General features: G+C 42.2%; 1 protein-coding gene across 1 annotated transcript in view; it reads right to left on the bottom strand.

Moving 5' to 3' along the window:
• glis1a (GLIS family zinc finger 1a) overlaps positions 1-18590 on the bottom strand; it is a 73713-nt gene that overhangs the window by 13719 nt on the left and 41404 nt on the right. The window contains exons 4-6 of the mRNA XM_084327396.1: positions 16382-16495; positions 3106-3250; positions 1168-1312 (exon numbers count right to left, since the gene is read on the bottom strand). Coding sequence (XP_084183522.1) covers positions 1168-1312; positions 3106-3250; positions 16382-16495 — 404 coding nt within the window. The remainder of the gene's footprint in view (positions 1-1167; positions 1313-3105; positions 3251-16381; positions 16496-18590) is intronic.

Genomic DNA, 18590 nt, shown 5'->3' with positions numbered 1-18590 from the left:
ACTTGTTTAATGTCTCGCTAAACCATTTTGGGGGGAAAAACAAGTGCTTGTCTGGTATTGGCTTTGGCAGGCCGTCATGTACTGTGGTCGCTGTCAGGATTCTATGACATCCCTAGTCCCTATATAGAAACGTCAATGGACAGACTGTGCATCACTCCGCGACGGTTCTGGTTACACGTTCCCCGGCTGTGGTATCCACGGCGTTTCTGCGTCTCGGGGTGAGCGGCACATCTTGTGTACTGGAGAAGCGTGGTCCAATAATGCCACGGCATGACTGTACAGTATTTGCCATTTCGAACATTTGTGCTATTTTGAATTTGTGCGGTTTGCAGAATCAACATTTCACCCAAGTGTTGTAATTCTCGAGACTGGTTCTGGTCTTGAGACGACATAATCACGGTCTTGTCTCAGTTCCGGACTTTTCTTTTCTCTTTTGGTTTGTATGATAGGCCTAATACAGTACGCCTCAACCGATACAATCAACGTGTTTCTGACAGGAAACGAACAAGGTTTGAAACGTCGACCGACAGGAATACTGAAAAAAAGAATCATTCAGCGCGAGCGTTTCACGTCATTGGTTTTGGTCACATCTAAATGAACGTGGGCTCGATCGCTCCTCGCTCAATCACGGATAAACGCTCGCCGTTGCGCGCCTTGTGGCGATAACGGTTAAAGTACGAGCAACCCTGAAACCGACCGAGTGATTAGCAGGCTAATTGTGAGGGAGCCTGCGCCCCGCGGGGAGCGCTCTGGCTCTGTGTAGTCTCTATTATCCCCTCATTGAGACGGATGAAATGTGCCTCGGCAGTACCAGGACACATACGTTCCGCGGCCTCCAATTACCCAATCAGAGCGACCGCAAGCCGTAACTCATCGCCGGTGATAATGCCTCTGGTCTAACTCAAACACGCATAGGCACACATTCCGAGACATGTGCGATAGACAGACGCGCGAAACCCAACAAAGTATGAAATCCATGAGCGCTCGTTCTCGCGGGGGGGCGTACGGACAAGTTGTAATACTAAGGATACGGCCGGCAGGTAGCCCGCGGGAAACGCAGGGGCTAAGCCCCGCGTCGCTTCCAATTTGGACTTCAATAAATCCACCAGCAAGATATCTCGGGAGGACACCCGGACGTGTCGGTCGGGGGGGGCCCGGGGCGCTCACCTCTCGCGCGCGCCGCCTGGCGGGGTCAGGGAGGTCAGGGGGCTGTTGGCACTGTAGCTCCCGTCCAGCCCCGGGTACCTGGAGCACGAGTTCAGGGAGGGAGGGAGGAACTCCGAAGCCGCTCTCCTTTGGCCGGAGAACAGGCCTGTTGGGGGAAAGCAAAAGGTGACACGTTAGAACTGTACTATATCTGTGTACAGTTGTACTGTATGAGCGATGTCACAACTTGGCTCCAAATGAGTTTCAGAGCAGGTGAAACCATAACACCATTAGTCATGACATTAGCATTCATAGTGTCCACAGATGGAGGGGGTGAAGAAACTAAAAGTAAATCTTTTATAGAAAATATAATAACGCAGCAAATGCGTAACACGGTCCAGCTTGCGAGACTATTGGCCATCGGGGTGATAAGAGCACTGTCCTCCGGGGTGTTTTCAAAGTTAAGTTAAACACTGACATGCTTGTCTCACCCTGAATAAACACGGCATGTTGTGTGTGTGTGTAGCAAGCAAGGGCCCCCCCCCCCCCCCTCAAAGCCTTCTGGGTAAAAGACTGCGAGTAGTCTGAAGTAATAGACATGGACAGATCTCCTGGCCGCTCGCTCCCTCCGCCCTCCTCCGCCAACTGAGCCTTACCGTACCTGACAGGTTCTTGAGTCCGGTTCAGCCATTCAAAGGGAAGAGAAGAAAAAAAGCGCTGGCTGGAAAAAGCGTTTGGAGAGGGTGAGGGACAGGCGGGGAGGGATAGCCAACTTGCCCACAGTCGGTGCCCAGTAATTGGACAAGGTAAACACTTGCGTGATGAGCTATCATCGAAGGAATGAGAGAGAGAGAGAGAGAGAGAGAGAGAGAGAGAGAGAGAGAGAGAGAGAGAGAGAGAGAGAGAGAGAGAGAGAGAGAGAGAGAGAGAGAGAGAGAGAGAGAGAGAGAGAGAGAGAGAGAGAGAGAGAGGGAGAGAGGGGGGTGCGAATGAGGCTATGAGAGGAAAGGAGGTAGAGCTGAGCTGGTTTGAAAGTCGGTGTTTTACCCCCTTTTGATTTCGTTTTGTTTTAACGCGTTGGGAAACCAAGCTCACGTTAATAGATCAAATTAGATTTATTGTCATTATACAACGGAAAGAAGTTTGGCCTCCAACCAGAGTGCAAATGTAGCAGTAAAGTGCAATAGTAATATACAATTTACAGGTAATTAAACTGGATATAAATTAGTACTACTGAGTGTAGTGCTAATCAGATGTATGTACAGAGTTGTAGTATTAATATGTACAGTGATACAGGTATAAACACCTTAAGGAGTATAAGTCATACTGGCCAGCAGCGTAACTAGTAAGAGTATGTAAGGGATATGTACAGATATAGATATACCAGGTGCAGCTCAATAAATTAGAATATCGTGGAAAAGTCTATATATTTAGCTGTATTGATGCAGTCATTTGTGCAAAAGGAGCCCCAACCAAGTACTGAGTGAACATACATGAACATACTTTTCAGAAGGCCGACATTTCTATATACAAAAGAAAAATAAATTTATTTTTTATTGGTGATACAGAATTTTGGGCTTTCATGAGCTGTAAGATATAATCATCAAAATTAAAACAAATAAAGGCTTGAAATATTTCACTTTGTGTGTAATGAATCTATAATCTACGAGAGTTTCGCTTTTTGAATTGAATTACTGAAATAAAATAACTTTTCCACGATATTCTAATTTATCAAGCTGCACCTGTAGTATCTACAGATATGTGAAAAGGATTATATGCAGGTATGTACTACAGACATATATATGGATAGATATATATACGGTAAGAATAAATATATACAGTTTATATACAGTATATACAGCAATATTGTACATGCTATCATTCAGAGTTCTATGGGTTATATGCAGGTATATTCAGACAGATATGTATATGTATATATACGGTTCCGTCTGAGCGTACCTGTGAACTCGTCTAGGCCAGGGACGGGGGACCTGGCTCCTCCGCAGCCTGTGGAGCAGCGCTGGGCCGGGGCGGAGCTGTGCAGGTGCTGCCTGGCCAGACATTCACTCAAGATGTCCGACTCCAGGATGGAGTGAGCGTGAACCTGACGGTGCAGAAAGCACGGAAAACGTGGACAGAAGATGTGGTTAGATGTGGTTAGATGTGGTTAGATCGCAGACTCATCTCCTTCCACTGTCGGTGTTCAAAGACAGGATGTGGCTTGTTGTACTGGACGCCTGGTTCTTATTTTGTTATTGTGATTCAGCTCTCAGTACAAGATCCAACAGTCCTGTTGGGCAATATTATCCAAAAGACTTTCTAACAAGGTTAACAGAAAACAATCAACTTCATTATTCAGTGCTCACGGAGCGTTCCCCCAGAGTTTCTCTTTTTTTCTTTTTTGAAAAACAATTCAATGACAGCTCCAGGACCCAACAACAGAGAGGGGGAGGGGGGAGTTGTTGTCAAGAGAAATTTAAGAAACCTTTAACGAACAAGCCCTTTATAAATGACCTCTGAGTGATATTTATCATACTTCCCAGATGTCGAACTAGCTCTGGATTATTTCATAAAGAATTTCCTGTCAAGGGTTGATAAAGATGCACCCTTCAAAAAGCTTAGAATGAAATACAGATAAAGTTCTTGGCTTTCCCCTGAATCGTCGGCTCTGGTACCTCAGACGAAGATCCATATAAGTCCGTTTTATGTATTCAGAGGAACAACGTTTTCAAACGTTATTATCTAAAGATGGTAGGTCAGGGTGTTGTGTTCATTCATAGTCAAAGACAGTTGAGGTTGAGTAGTTTCTTGTGATATATCACATTCACACTCCCAAGTGATTTAGATTAACTGCACAACTGCGAATACATGGGTCGTCCAAAAGGTTTCAAGACAGACTTATATGGTTCTTCAGTGCACGGGTTGATTTAAGGAAAGGAATAGAGCTTGGTCTGTTGCTAGACGTGCTGGGGATCCATCTCAATGGTCTACATTTAGACACCTTAGAAATAAATGCACGTCCTCTGTGAGAAACGCCAAATCAAATGATTATTTAGACTTAACTAACTCAAACTCAAACCCTGCAAGATTTCAGAAGGCAGTAAACTCAAACAAAAACAAAAACAAATTCTCTACCTGGTGGTGACTGTTTGTATTCTGAACAGAAAGAGCATATTAATTATGATTGTGTTGCACCATGAGCCACGTTTCTCAGTTTACCTTTCAGCCATTCTGCCATAGTTGAAGCATTGCAAGCCATTGATACCAGGGCCCTGTTCCTCGTACCTGGCTAACTGAGTTAGCCGGATAATTTTCAGGATAACTTGACTTAGCCAGACCTTTCCATTTCCCGACGTGCGATTGTCTAAATCACTATGGCAACATATCAGAAAGTTTTAACCTGCTCCAGCGCAGGGTTAAGTTCAGTTAACCCCCACCTCCATAAAACAAGCCAGAGTCACACCGCTCATAAAAAAAACCAACCCTGAACCCCACCGTCATAGGCAACTACCGTCCTGTCTCTCTTCTCTCCTTCCTTTCTAAAACACTTGAACGTCCTGTATCCAACCAACTTACTGCTTATCTCTTACAGAATGACCTCCTAGACCCTAATCAGTCTGGCTTCCGGACTGGCCACTCCACAGAAACGGCCCTCATTGCGGTCACAGAGGCACTTCACTTAGCAAAAGCGAAAGGCCTCTCCTCTGTCCTGATTCTCCTAGATCTATCTGCAGCCTTCGACACAGTCAACCATCAGATCCTCCTCGCGGCCCTCGGAGGAATGGGAGTGGCTGGCTCTGCGCTGACATGGCTGACATCATACCTCAATGACCGCTCCTATCAAGTGTCATGGAGAGAGACCCTGTCGGCCACCCGCCCCCTGCGGATGGGTGTCCCCCAGGGCTCGGTTCTAGGACCCCTTCTCTTCTCCCTCTACACTAAATCACTGGGTAACATTATCACGTCTCATGGCTTCTCCTATCATTGTTATGCCGACGATACTCAACTCTTCCTCTCCTATCCTCCCTCAGATATCCACGTCTCTGAGCGGATCTCGGCCTGTCTGTCTGACATCTCCGCCTGGATGACGACCAACCACCTCAAACTGAACCTAAGCAAAACAGAATTGCTCCACCTGCAAGCCAAATCCTCCCCCCTGACCGGCCTTTCCATCACAGTCGAGAATGCAGCTGTGACCGCGTCCCCGACCACCAAGAACCTTGGTGTTGTCCTCGACGACCAGTTGAACTTCTCTGCTCACATCGCAGCGACAACCAGAATCTGCAGATTCCTTCTGAGAAACGTCAGAAGGATCCGCCCCTTCCTGACAAAAGAAGCCACCCAACTCCTCGTCCAATCAACAGTCATCTCCCGCCTCGAATACTGCAACGCACTGCTTGCTGGCCTCCCGGCCACTGCCACTAAGCCTCTTCAACTCATTCAGAATTCAGCGGCCCGCCTGATCTCAAAGCTACCGAAGTCGGCCCATGTCACCCCACTTCTTAGGGACCTGCACTGGCTCCCCATTGCTGCACGAATCCGCTTCAAGGCCCTCAACCTAGCATACCGTGCGGCAAAGGGAACCGCTCCCGCCTACCTCCGGTCAATGGTCTCTAACTACACACCCTCAAGACCCCTACGCTCTGCATCTTCTGGCTGCCTCAGACCTACTCCTATCCAAGCTCCGGGAGGGTCATCAAAGAGAAGTTGCCTATTCTCAGTCCTTGCCCCACAATGGTGGAATGAACTACCCACCCCAGTTAGGACAGCCGAAACCCGTCCAATCTTTCCCCGTCGACTAAAGACGCACTTCAACCATTATCTGAATTTAAAAAAAAAATATATATATATATATATCTAACCCTAACTAACCTTACTGTCATGCACATGTCCTAATAAACTAACCTACACTGTAGCACTCAACACTTTGATGAACATTGTTACTCAGCTGATAGAGTTGTGCCCTTCCTGATGACTTGTCGTACAGAACTTGTAAGTCGCTTTGGATAAAAGCGTCAGCTAAATGACTAAATGTAAATGTAAAGTTAGCTCGATAACCTGCATGGCCACGCCCTCGCAAAGAAATGCCAGCTCCCTTCCTGAAATAATCTCACAGTCTAGATCCCATTATACCATTCTGAATTATGTTTTTGTGCTTCGTTCTTTTGGAGGGGGCTTTTGAAATGTAAAATAATAGACCTAAAATTGTGAATTTTTTTTTTATTATTTTTTTGACATGACATAAAACTAGACACACAAGCATTAACAGTGAATATCCACAATAAATCACAGGATTATACATTCCAGTATTTTAATCAATATAAATGTAGTTTACGAGATATATACATAATACTTGCAATACAATACATACATGTATTGTACAGAGTCTCCCCCCCCTCAATGTACAGTTTTGCTTGTTTATACAGTGTGCCCCCCCCCCCCCCCCCAACCACCTCCAATGTAAATTACCCAGTATGGTTGTCAATATCCCAGTGTACCCAACCCCCCCCACCCAACCTCCTCCAATGTACAGTTTCTACGTCAAATGTATATACTCCCTTTTCTTGACTCCTTCTGTATCACAAACAGTACTGTATTTGCAAATCTGGTATGTCATAAATGTATAGATGTAGCAGTACTGACTATCTGTATGTCATGTATGTCATATATGTCCTGATGAATTGAAAATGGGGGACCCTGGTGGAAACAAGACGAAAGTCTTTCTCTGGTCTGCATCCCCTTAACAATTGTGTGTATTGAGCTGTACTGTATTGTACCCATTCTGCAATCTGTTAATAAAGTTTTCAATCAATCAATCAATCAAACATATGCTCTTGCTCGCTCTTCTTCCCCCCCCCTCAGGACACCCCTTGGATAATCCATCCATTATTTCGTTTCTAACCAAGGATTACAATTCATATGCTAACCTTTATTCTCTCCACCACTTCTAACCAGATTGCAGTGCTGGCTTCATTGACACCTAAAATTCTTGCTATAGATATCTCTAGATAAATCACATCGAGATAGGTAAGAACCCATACCTTCAGGCACATTTTATCCGGTTGAATCCAGCGTGATGCTATCAGCTTTTTAGCAGCCGTAAGACCGGACAAAATTAGTCTCTTTAGCTGTATAGAGGTTGCTAACTGAGAAACATCATTCAACAACAATACAGAAGGCAGTACAGGTATGGTCAGAAATAAAAATTCTGATAATTGCGTGGTTACTTCTTCCCAGAATATCTTAACAGGGGGGCATTCCCAGTACATATGTATAAATGTACCGATATCACCCCTTAGACACAAGGAGCATAGAGAGTCTTGTTTAAGCCCCATTCGGTTCAATCTTATAGGAGTCAGGTAAGTCCTATGAATATAATTAAGATTAATCTGTTGATGATCCGGGTTGCGTGACGCTAGTCGAACGTTTGCCCAGACTTCTTGCCAATCAAAATCTACTTCCAAGTCTGGTATATCCCTCCTCCAGACTGAGTCTAGGGGGAGGATTCCATACGAAGACATAAGTAAGTGATGATAAAAGTCTGATACGAAGCCTCTCGATGTCTCCCTTTCATAGAAGAATTTGTGATATCTGTGGTGCTCAAGTGGTATCTTTAATGGGACTCCATGAGCCTTCAAAGTTGCTAATAACTGTATATAGAAATAATAAGTGGAGCTGGTGAGGTTAAATTTGTTATGAATTTCATGATAGCTACAGAAACCCCGTTCGTTGAAGATATCTCCCAATGTATGTATTGTGCAATAAGGAGTGCATTGTTATTGAATAGGGGAGAATGGCTATGCCATTTATGTTGGTTAGTAAATCTTTTCTGTGTGTCACGCCATATCCGAATCACATGTGTAATAAGAGGACCAAATTTCAAGTCGCATTGCTTAATTGATCATTTTGTGTATACTATATCCTGCAGTCTATGTGGTGCCACTATGTTTTCTTCTAATGTTCTCCAGGATACAGATGCTTGAGAATCAAACCAGGTGATCAGTGGTCTTAAAGAGAACGCTTTAAAATAGTGGTAGAAGTCTGGAAATGCTAAAACTCCGTCGGCTTTGTTTCTCTGTGCGGTGGATCTTTTTATTCGTGGAGGTTTGTTGTTCCAAATAAATTTATATGCGGTGGAGTGTAATTTTTTCCAGTAACCAGAAGGGTAACAGTAACATTGAACTAAAGAAGTTGATTCTGAACAACAAAGGTTTGGTTAACCAGGTGAAGGAAGACATAATTAGATATAGAGAAGAGAACGATAATGGGGAGGTAGATCCAAACATTTTATGGGATGCACTAAAGGTAGTAATACGGGGAAAATTGATAGCAAAGACGGCATTACTCAAGAAGGCTAGAATAGGGACATACCAGAACTTGATAAAGAAGCTGAAAGAATTAGAGGAAGAACACCAAAGCTCAAAGAACCAGAAGACACTTAGAGAGGTTAAGGAAGTTAGAGGACAGATAAACAGGGAGCTGCTGTCAGAAATAGAGAAGAAAGCTAGATACATGAAACAGACATACTATGGGGGACCGAGGGCGACCAGACTGTTAGCTAGACGAATTAGGACACAACAAAAAATAAACACAATAAGGGACACAAACACAAACAAAATACTGAGAGAACCAGCGGAAATAGAGAAGGCATTTGAAGATTTTTATAGGAAACTATACACACAACCGATAGCGGCAGGGGAGGAGGAGATAGAATTTTTTTTAGAAATTTTTTATTTACCATCAATAGGGAAGGAACAGAATGGAATATTAAATGCAGAAATCACAGAACAAGAAGTGGGGAATGCGATCAGTAGGGCAAAGAGTAGTAAGTCACCGGGTAGCGACGGATTCCCCTCGGAATTCTACAAAACATTTAGGCAGGAACTGAGCCCCATGTTAGAAGCAGCATTCAGACACACAATGGAAAAAGGCACAATGCCACCTTCATGGAAAGAGGCCATAATTACTACAATTCCAAAAGAAGGGAAAGATAGAGAACTGTGTAGTAGTTTCAGACCTGTGTCCATACTTAATGTAGATTACAAGATGTATACATCAATAATATCCAAAAGATTTGAGACATTTATGACAGATATAATAGACGAAGACCAGACTGGATTCATTAAAGGAAGGCAGACACAGGATAACATAAGGAAGACAGTGCAGATAGTAGAGGAGATACAAAAGGAAGGAGGAAGTGCAGTATTAGTTAGCCTAGATGCAGAAAAAGCCTTCGATAGTGTAAGCTGGTTATTTCTATATAAAGTATTAGAGATATTTGGATTAGACAAAAACGCTATGAAAACAATTAGGGCATTATATCAAGAACCGACGGCTAGGATTAAGGTGAATGGTAGTCTGACGGACCGGATTAAACTAGAGAGAGCTACCAGACAGGGTTGTTGTCTTTCGCCGACGCTCTTCGATGTATTCATCGAACCACTGGCCCAACTAATTAGACAGACCAAAGACATCAAAGGGGTGGAGATAAGGGAGACGGAACATAAATTGGGATTATTCGCAGATGACGTGATAGTATATATGAGACAACCAGACACAAGCTTCCCGACACTGATGGATCTGCTGACAGAATATGGATATTACTCAGGGTATAGACTTAATGTGACGAAGACACAGACATTAGCACTGAACTACACACCAACGATAGAGATCAAAGAAAAATACAAAATCAAATGGGACATGGACAGGATCAAGTACCTAGGGGTGAACATCACAAGAGGGGTGGAGGGGCTATACGATGCAAACTATACACAGATAAATCAGAAAATCAAGAGAGATCTAGAAAGATGGACGGTGATGTCCCTAGATTTCAGTTCAAGGATCGAAATCATTAAGATGAACATATTACCAAGGTTACTATACCTATTTCAATCCCTACCTATATTAATACCACAAAAACAATTTAGGGAATGGGATAGACAGATATCAAGATTCATTTGGGGGGGGGGAAAGGCCAAGGATCAGATATGTGACTCTACAATTACCAAAGGAGAAAGGAGGGATGGCAGTACCCAGTTTAGAAAGCTATTACTATGCAGCACAGCTTAGAACAGTAGCATGCTGGTGCAATGTGAACTATGAGGCCAAATGGAAAGATATAGAAACCAAAAGAGAGGGATTCAAAGTGCAGGCACTGATAGGAGATAGGGAGCTGTTCAGAAGACAGGAACAACTACTAGATCCAATTACCAGATTCACTATAAACATATGGAACACAATAGTAAAGAAATACAAGCTAGAAAAAGAATCTAAGATACTGAGATGGATAGCACACGACAACAAATTCAGACCAGGGATAGAAGACCATGGGTTCAAGAGGTGGGAACGGGGGGGGGGGGGTATAACAGCAATGTGCACGATGACAGAAGGAGGGGAGATGCAGACTCTACAAAAATTGAAAGAAAGATACGGACTAGAGAATAGGGACCACTTTAGATATTTACAGATTAGGGACTACTATAACAAGGAAATAAAGCAAGATAGAGACAAAGAACAGAATGGGGTAATTAAGATAATGGTAAAGTCATACGAAGGACGGAAGGGGAGGGTGATATCAGCACTATATCAGGCAATAATGGACAGTAAGGGAAATACAACATTGTATGTGAAAGAAAAGTGGGAAAGAGAGTTGGAAATAGAGATAACAGAGGAGGAATGGTAAGACACATGTAAGACACAACAAACAACCACAGGATCAAGGATATGGAGGGAGTTTGGGTGGAAAAATATAATTAGATACTTTATAACACCAGAAATACAGGGCAATTACACACCAGCAAAGAAAACATGTTGGAGGGAGTGTGGACAGGAAGGGGCGAACCATACACACATATTCTGGGGATGTCAGAAAATAAGGCACTACTGGGAAGAGATAAGAGGGATAATAAATGAAATAATAGGATACGAAATACCCCAGGGAGGCCAAGTGTTGTATTTGGGGAATCTGTCACAGGAAGGAATCCAAGGGGAAGACAAATATTTGATTAAGATATTGATAGTGGCAGCCAAGAAAGCTTTAACTAAACTGTGGTACAAGGTAGAAGTGCCGACAAAGGATCAATGGATAGAGTTGGTAGAGGGGATACAGGAAATGGAGAGAATCACACATCTGCTGAGGCTGCAAGAAGAAAAGTTTGAATGGAAATGGGGAAAATGGGAAGAATACAGGAGGGGAAGTAACGACATCACAGAGGTTTGAAAAGGATACAAGGAAATGAATAAAAATGTAAATAAATAATGCAAATGTAGAATGGACCGAAAGACCCATGTCACACTTTTTCTTTACTAATTTTTTGTCTATTTGTTTTAATTTATGTACTGTGTATTGTCTATGAATGTTGTCTATGTATGTTGTTGAAAAAATGAAAATAAAAATTTAAGTTTAAAAAAAAAAAATTTGATTCTAGGTAAAACATCCATCTTAACTATTGATACTCGGGCCTGTACTGAGTTTTTAAGTTTTGACCACCTGTCAAAGTCATTTGTGATCCTATCTTGGAGTCTTGTATAATTATACTTCACCGTTTGGCATATAGTAGGGAATATTTCAACTCCAAGACATCTATACAAGACATTGGTATACTTCCTGGAAGGATTAATAAATCATATTCAGCCTATGGATTTACTTTGACCTAAATAATGCACGTCATATATACGGCGCTCGGATTCGCGATACAAACTGTGGTTATTTTAATAAGGGAGCATTGCAAATGTGAATCCTGCTGGGATATTTTAAATTAATGAAATCGGGTGTTTGGCTCTGATTCGTTTCATATTCTCCGCGGTTTATGTATTTGCTTAACGGAGCGCCCGGATTGTGTTTCATTCAAGCATAAATTGAAGCGTCTTTATGCATGGATTGTGATGTGAATTACGACACATCTGAATATGTGGATTGTTGAATTGTTGATAGAAATTATCTAGATAATTACAGACCAATCATCAAATTATCCTGCCTGTCAAGATTTTTCTATTATTATTATTATTATTATTATTATTATTATTATTATTATTATTATTATTATTATTATTATTATTATTATTATTATTATTATTATTATTATTATTATTATTATTATTATTATTATTATTATTATTATTATTATTATTATTATTATTATTATTATTATTATTATTATTATTATTATTATTATTATTATTATTATTATTATTATTTTTGCATATATATATATATATTTGTTTTGAAATGTTTTAAATTAGTACACTCATTTGAGTAGTGGAAAAGGGGTAGGATTAAATAAGTGTATACTTCTTCCTACTCCTTTTCGAACATGTAAATTAAGTTATGTTTTGCTTTTGTTTAGTTATTTATTTAGTTTGAGTTATGTTTTGATTTTGTTTAGTTATTTATTTTGTTTGTATTCATTTATATGTTCGAAATAAAGATTTCAAATCAAATCAAATCCTGCCTGTCAAAGATCCTGCGCCCTCATTTATCAACAATTCTTAGAAAGTGTTCTATTTTCGTACGTAAGCACAGAATTTAGAATGTGTGTACGCACAGAAATATTGGGATTTATCAACCGTGCGTACACGGGTCCTACGCTCCTCCGTGTTGATAAATACCTCTTTGTTCTACCGTCAATGCTCGTGCATGATTATCCATATATGGTCATGAAACACCCCCCATGGGATGTGAAATAATGGACTGACCCAGGCAAACTATGAGAAACTCCAGGGTTCACGGAACCAAGAAGACACAACCCGTGTTATGGGATAAATAAAAGGCTGGCGGACTTGTACATGGTGATGTCAGATATCAACGGCTCCCTAAGACCATTGCTGCAATTCTGCCTGGACAGCTCAAAATACTAATAAAGACCGTTTGTTAACCACTGTTTGGCGTTGGTGTGTCATTATTATAACCATGCTGGAATATGAATGCCTTTATTCGTGTAGTTCGATTGGCTACCGGGTATAATATGATTTGTAGAGGCATATGATACAATCTATTTTGTTGTCGGTATTAGGTAGCCTATATGAATTACATATAATAGCAGCCATAGCCTACATTATGCAACTTAACTTGCGCATATAATAGCACATGGCACAACCCTGCACAACAGTAAACTAACTTGATCATTAATCTAGCTGTTGTATCTTTACGCTTATGAAAACATTAAATAATATGTATAGGCTATAGGCCGTCGCTTTGCATTAATAGCCTATATTCTCAAATGGCATTTAATGGCTATCCGACTCCTTGCTATCCTCGCTGACGGACCAGTATACCTTATATCATATCATATTCCTATATGTCTCCCAGGAATCGTGGGGCTCTGGCGAATAAAGGTTGGGAAGACCCTGCTATGATAGCCCATCCTTTATAATGACTGTTATAGGCTATTTCATTTACAGTTTACTCGCCAGCATGTAATACGTTCTTTGTTAGAACTCAACTCGTTATTATTTTGCGCATAGATTGCAGAAATACGGGAACGTTTTGATTTATATTTAAAAGGCTTTGACATTGTAAAACTAAATAAGTGGAATTCTGTAAGCAGAATACAAGTCATATCACCCACACGATATATGTTCTGTATCCAGATCATGTATGCTTTTCATTCATCTAAGACACATTTATTGCAAGGGTTTTGTATACACATACTACACTCAACAAATAACCTCTGTTCTCGTTGCAATGCGTTATTTATTCTTTCTAGAAGGGGGAAGAACACTATATCGTGGGTGTTCATATGACTTGTATTCTGCTTACAGCTTAGAAATTCCACTTGTTTCGTTTAACAATGGCAAAGCCTTTAAAATATAATCAAAACGTTCCCGTATTTCTGCAATCTATGCGCAAAATAATAACGAGTTGAGTTATGCGGAGCGCAGTCAGTACACCCCGTATATTCCGATAATGCTATATATAAACCATGCTGCATTCATTCGGAGAGAAATACCTATTATTCCAAATGCTATTTATAGGGTTTTGACCATAATTACACTACTGTTGCTATTTTCCAATGAACTATAATGAATTACGGGCCATACAGAACACGCCAGTGTTGAAACTAATGCACGGAAGCTTATCTCCGCGTTGTAATATTCATATTCTACCACCGGGCGCCAGCTACGCATGCTCCAAGCTGTTCGTAGATATACGCACAAAGTCAAGCACAAGTTCAAATTGATCCCACACTTTGCTTAGAAATGATCGTACGCACGGGTTACGCACATTTCTGTGCGTACGCAACGTTGATAAATGGGCCCTGGATTCTTTGGTAAAGAAACCAACTCAAGGCATTTGTTTCAAGTCACTCTGTATTAAGTCTGCACCGATCTGGATTTAGAGCTAATCACAGCACTATTTCAGTGGATTTAGAGCTAATCACAGCACTATTTCAGTTATTACATTAGTTACAAATATAGTATCCACTTAAGGAACATTGTGCTGCCCTTTTCATAGATCCGTCAAAAGCATTTGATACAGTTGATCATGTTCTTTGCTCTTATACAGTGTTGGCTTTGATGGAAATGCTTGTGATTGGTTTCAGAATTATTCGTTTGAGATACTTCAGAGTGAGAGGTCGGGAGTGTCCAGTCTGAGTTCTTGCTGGTAACAAAAGGTGTTCCGCAAGGATACATTTTGGGTCCTGTCTTTTTTATTAATGATATTGTCTCTTCATTGACAGGCTATCAAGTCCATCTTTATGCTGATGACAATATTGTGTATTGTATTGCTGATTCTGTACAACTAGCAATTGAGAACCTGCAACTTTCCTTTAGTGCATTACAAGACACACTTATTCATCTTAAACAGGTACTTAATGCAAATAAAACAAAATCCATGCTGGACAGGCATATTGATTATAATAGTATGCATATATTCACTGTGAATAGATCTAACATTGAGAGAGTTGCCGAGTATGAATATATTGGCATCTGGCTTGATGGTCAATTTACATTTAAATACAATATATACAATCTTGTCAGCAAGCAAACAGAAAATTGGCTTCCTTTACAGAAACAGAACCAGCTTCTCGATGAATAAAGAATGAATCTGTTTTCTTACCACCACATCACAATAATGCTGGATTGGAACTCTGGACCCTAACTAACCGCTCAAACGATTGGCTCATGCTTAAGGTGAATTTGGAAAGTCAGTCTTTTATTTCAGTGCTCCAAATTCTTGGAACCATCTTCAACACGCCCTAAAGATCTCAAGTACAATTAATAAACAAACTTGAACTTGAACTTGAGATCAACACACTCCTAACCTATGGACAGTTTAAAACCATGATCGCAAACCGCCCTGCTTAAAGTGTAACTGTTTTAACAGCGTTTGTCTTGTTTTATCTCATATATATCTTGTGTATATATATATATATATATGTATATATGAGGGCAACCTCAACGGCTCTCTTGAGTTTCAAATAAAGGTTTGAATGAAAATGTTCTGAGGACACCCAAGAAACAAATAAACAACAGCAACAAACATGAGGACATGATTTGAATGCTACACCTAATCAGCAAAAAAATATTTATCTCTGTGTTTATGAGCATATGAGGACTTCCAACGGTGGTGACAATTCAGTTTGAGGAAACCCGAGATTTACGAAGTTGAATTAATGAAGAGCTTGTTTGACAAGTCCCATCTGGTCGCCCTCTGGGGGATTGCTCCGGTCCAAGGCGCGTTAGCAGTGTCACAAGCACACGTGGTTCTGCTTAAGTCAAACAAGCCATGGGAATACACTGCGAGTTCCAATGTCACTTATGGACCGTAGAAAACAAACAGGGCCAGATAACATCGAACAATAGGCCCCACTATTCTGCTCTTCCAGGCAAGCGGGATGAATAATAACACTTGTGTTGCGCTGTATTTCATCTTTACTGAATCATAAACATTCATCAAAATATTCACTTTCTCCCCCCCCTCTCTCTCTCTCTCCCCCACAACTTCTCTCTCTCTCCCTCTCTCTCTTTCCCTCTCTCTCTCTCTCCCTCTCTCTCTCTCTCTCTCTCTCTCTCTCTCTCTCTCTCTCTCTCTCTCTCTCTCTCTCTCTCTCTCTCTCTCTCTCTGTCTCCATATCTCTCTCTCCCCCCCACAACTTCTCACTCTCTCTCTTCCAACTAACCCCCCTGCCCTCCTACCACCATCCCACCCCAACATCTGCACCCCCCCCCCCGACCCCACCCGCCCCACTTCTTCTCCTTCTCGTAAAACCACTGGTAGTTTGGCGGTTGGTACCTGGTTCTCTCTCTCCTGGAGCCCCTTGGCGGAGTGGGCTTTGACGTGCTTGCGCAGGGAGCTGGGGTCCGTGTAGCGCTTAGTGCATCCGGGGATCTGACACGCGTACGGCTTCTGTGGGTGACCGTGACAAGCAAGGGTTAGAGAAAACAAGCCGACAGCGGACGAGGAGAGGGGAGGGGGGGGGGGGGATGAAAAAAAGGTGGGGGGCGGGGGCGGGGGGTCCCTTGTGTATCACAAAGTCAAAGCAACACAAACCACCTGGTGAGGATTATAACGCTGGATATGGGGGTCAGATAAGTTTAAAAAGACATGTGTTTATAAATATACAGCATGAACGCAGCCTTAGGTAATCCTGAGTCACAACCGCTACAGGTGTAGCGGTGTATACAGTAGCCTTGTGCACAAGGTATACAAATATTTAGGATAAATATTTAAGATGTGATCGCGTAAGCGTGACAACTATATAAACAGAGAAAGAGGAATAAACATCTAGTGGAGGAACCGTCTGACGTGACGGGGCCGTCGACTGAGTACGGTGTCATACTGTACCTTTCATCTGACAGCTAAAGAAGAGCAAAGAGAAAAAAAGAAAAGAGCGTTAAGAGGAACCGTCTTCGTTAAGAGGAAAATGTCTTCCTCAAGAGGAAAATGTCTTCCTCGCTTTCGTGAGCAGCTTGTTTTGTGAGGCTATTTTGGAGCTGTTTTTAAAAAACAAACCTTCCCGAGGGAACATGGCCGACCCTCACAGCACTAATGCGTGTTCTCGGCCTCTGCTATTGACCGCATGCACACGGCGGCCATTTTGCTCTCATGTCATGCTCAGGTTGGGATTCCAGTGGAGAAAGTGCTCATGGGCATGACTCCCAACCTGAGCATGACATGAGAGCAAAATGACCTGGAAAGGGAATCCCAACCTGAGCACGACATAATAGAAAAATGGCCATGTGAACACATTTTGCACTTATTGAGTCATGCTCATGAGCAGTTTCTCCACGGGTCTCTCAGCTATAGAATGCCAGACACAGTCATTATCTAACAACACAAATGGGGGGGGGGGTTACAATGGCCGCCGTGTGAATACAGTTTGTTCTTATGTCATGCTCAAATTGGGATTCCTTTCCAGATCATTTTGCTCTTATGCTCAGGTTGTGTTTCCTGGAGCAAGATGCCCGCCATGCACAACATCTTCAAGCGCACAAAACCTAATAATGCCCCAGTTTCATTGTCTCTGAAGTGAACAGATCCTGTGTGCAGTATATGGCCAAACGTCAGACCATGAACATGCTCCTCTACCTGTGTCGAGACACAGTCACGTGTTCCAGAAGTGGTGAAAGGCAGAAAAACCGCGGAGCTTCAGCGTAGCTTTTTGCTTAATCCAGGAATCCTAGATATTACAGGCCAACCGGTTAGGCAACCTTTAATAGCCGGTGTGAAAACCACAGGATGGAGAGAGCGGGCCGAGCCTCGTGTCGTAACGTCAGCCCCGCTGCCATTGCAGGCTCTACCTTATATCCCCGCTCATTAAACTGTAACAGGAGAACTGTGTTTTGCTGAATTAACACTACAACTCACTGCCCTTCAGTAGAAGTCAATAAAAGAAGTGGTGGTGGGGGGAGGGGGTTGGTGCGTGGGGGGGGGGGGGTAATATGAAAAAAATCTGCTGCAGGGAAATGTAGTTGCACATTCCTTTGTAACGCTTCAACTGTGTTCCACGCAACAGTGCAGAAGGAACATATGGGGAAAATCAGAGAGAGTGACACTGCCAAATAATTTGTGTGTGTGTGTGTGTGTGTGTGTGTGTGTGTGTGTGTGTGTGTGTGTGTGTGTGTGTGTGTGTGTGTGTGTGTGTGTGTGTGTGTGTGTGTGCATGTGTGTGCGTGCACAGTTGATACAATATGTAATTCTTAACTTGGGGGTTGGGATCATTTGGCGGGTGGGGGTATTGTTGATTTTTCTGTGTGTGTGTGCGTGTGTAAGTGTGTATGGATGTGCGTGCATGCACAGTTGATACAATATGCAATTCTTAACTTCTTAACTTGGGGGTTGGGATGATTTGGGGGTGGGGGTATTTTTCTGTGTGTGTGTGTGTGTGTGTGTGTGTGCGTGTGTGTGTGTGTGTGTGTGTGTGTGTGTGTGTGTGTGTGTGTGTGTGTGTGTGTGTGTGTGTGTGTGTAATTATCTTTCGGAATTAATTGTTTTCTTTTTG

The sequence above is a fragment of the Notolepis coatsorum genome (assembly GCF_963971535.1).
Source record: "Notolepis coatsorum genome assembly, chromosome: 13".
NCBI classification, from domain to species: domain Eukaryota; kingdom Metazoa; phylum Chordata; class Actinopteri; order Aulopiformes; family Paralepididae; genus Notolepis; species Notolepis coatsorum.
Note: the sequence above shows the minus strand (reverse complement) of the source record. Positions and strands in the feature narration are given on the sequence as shown.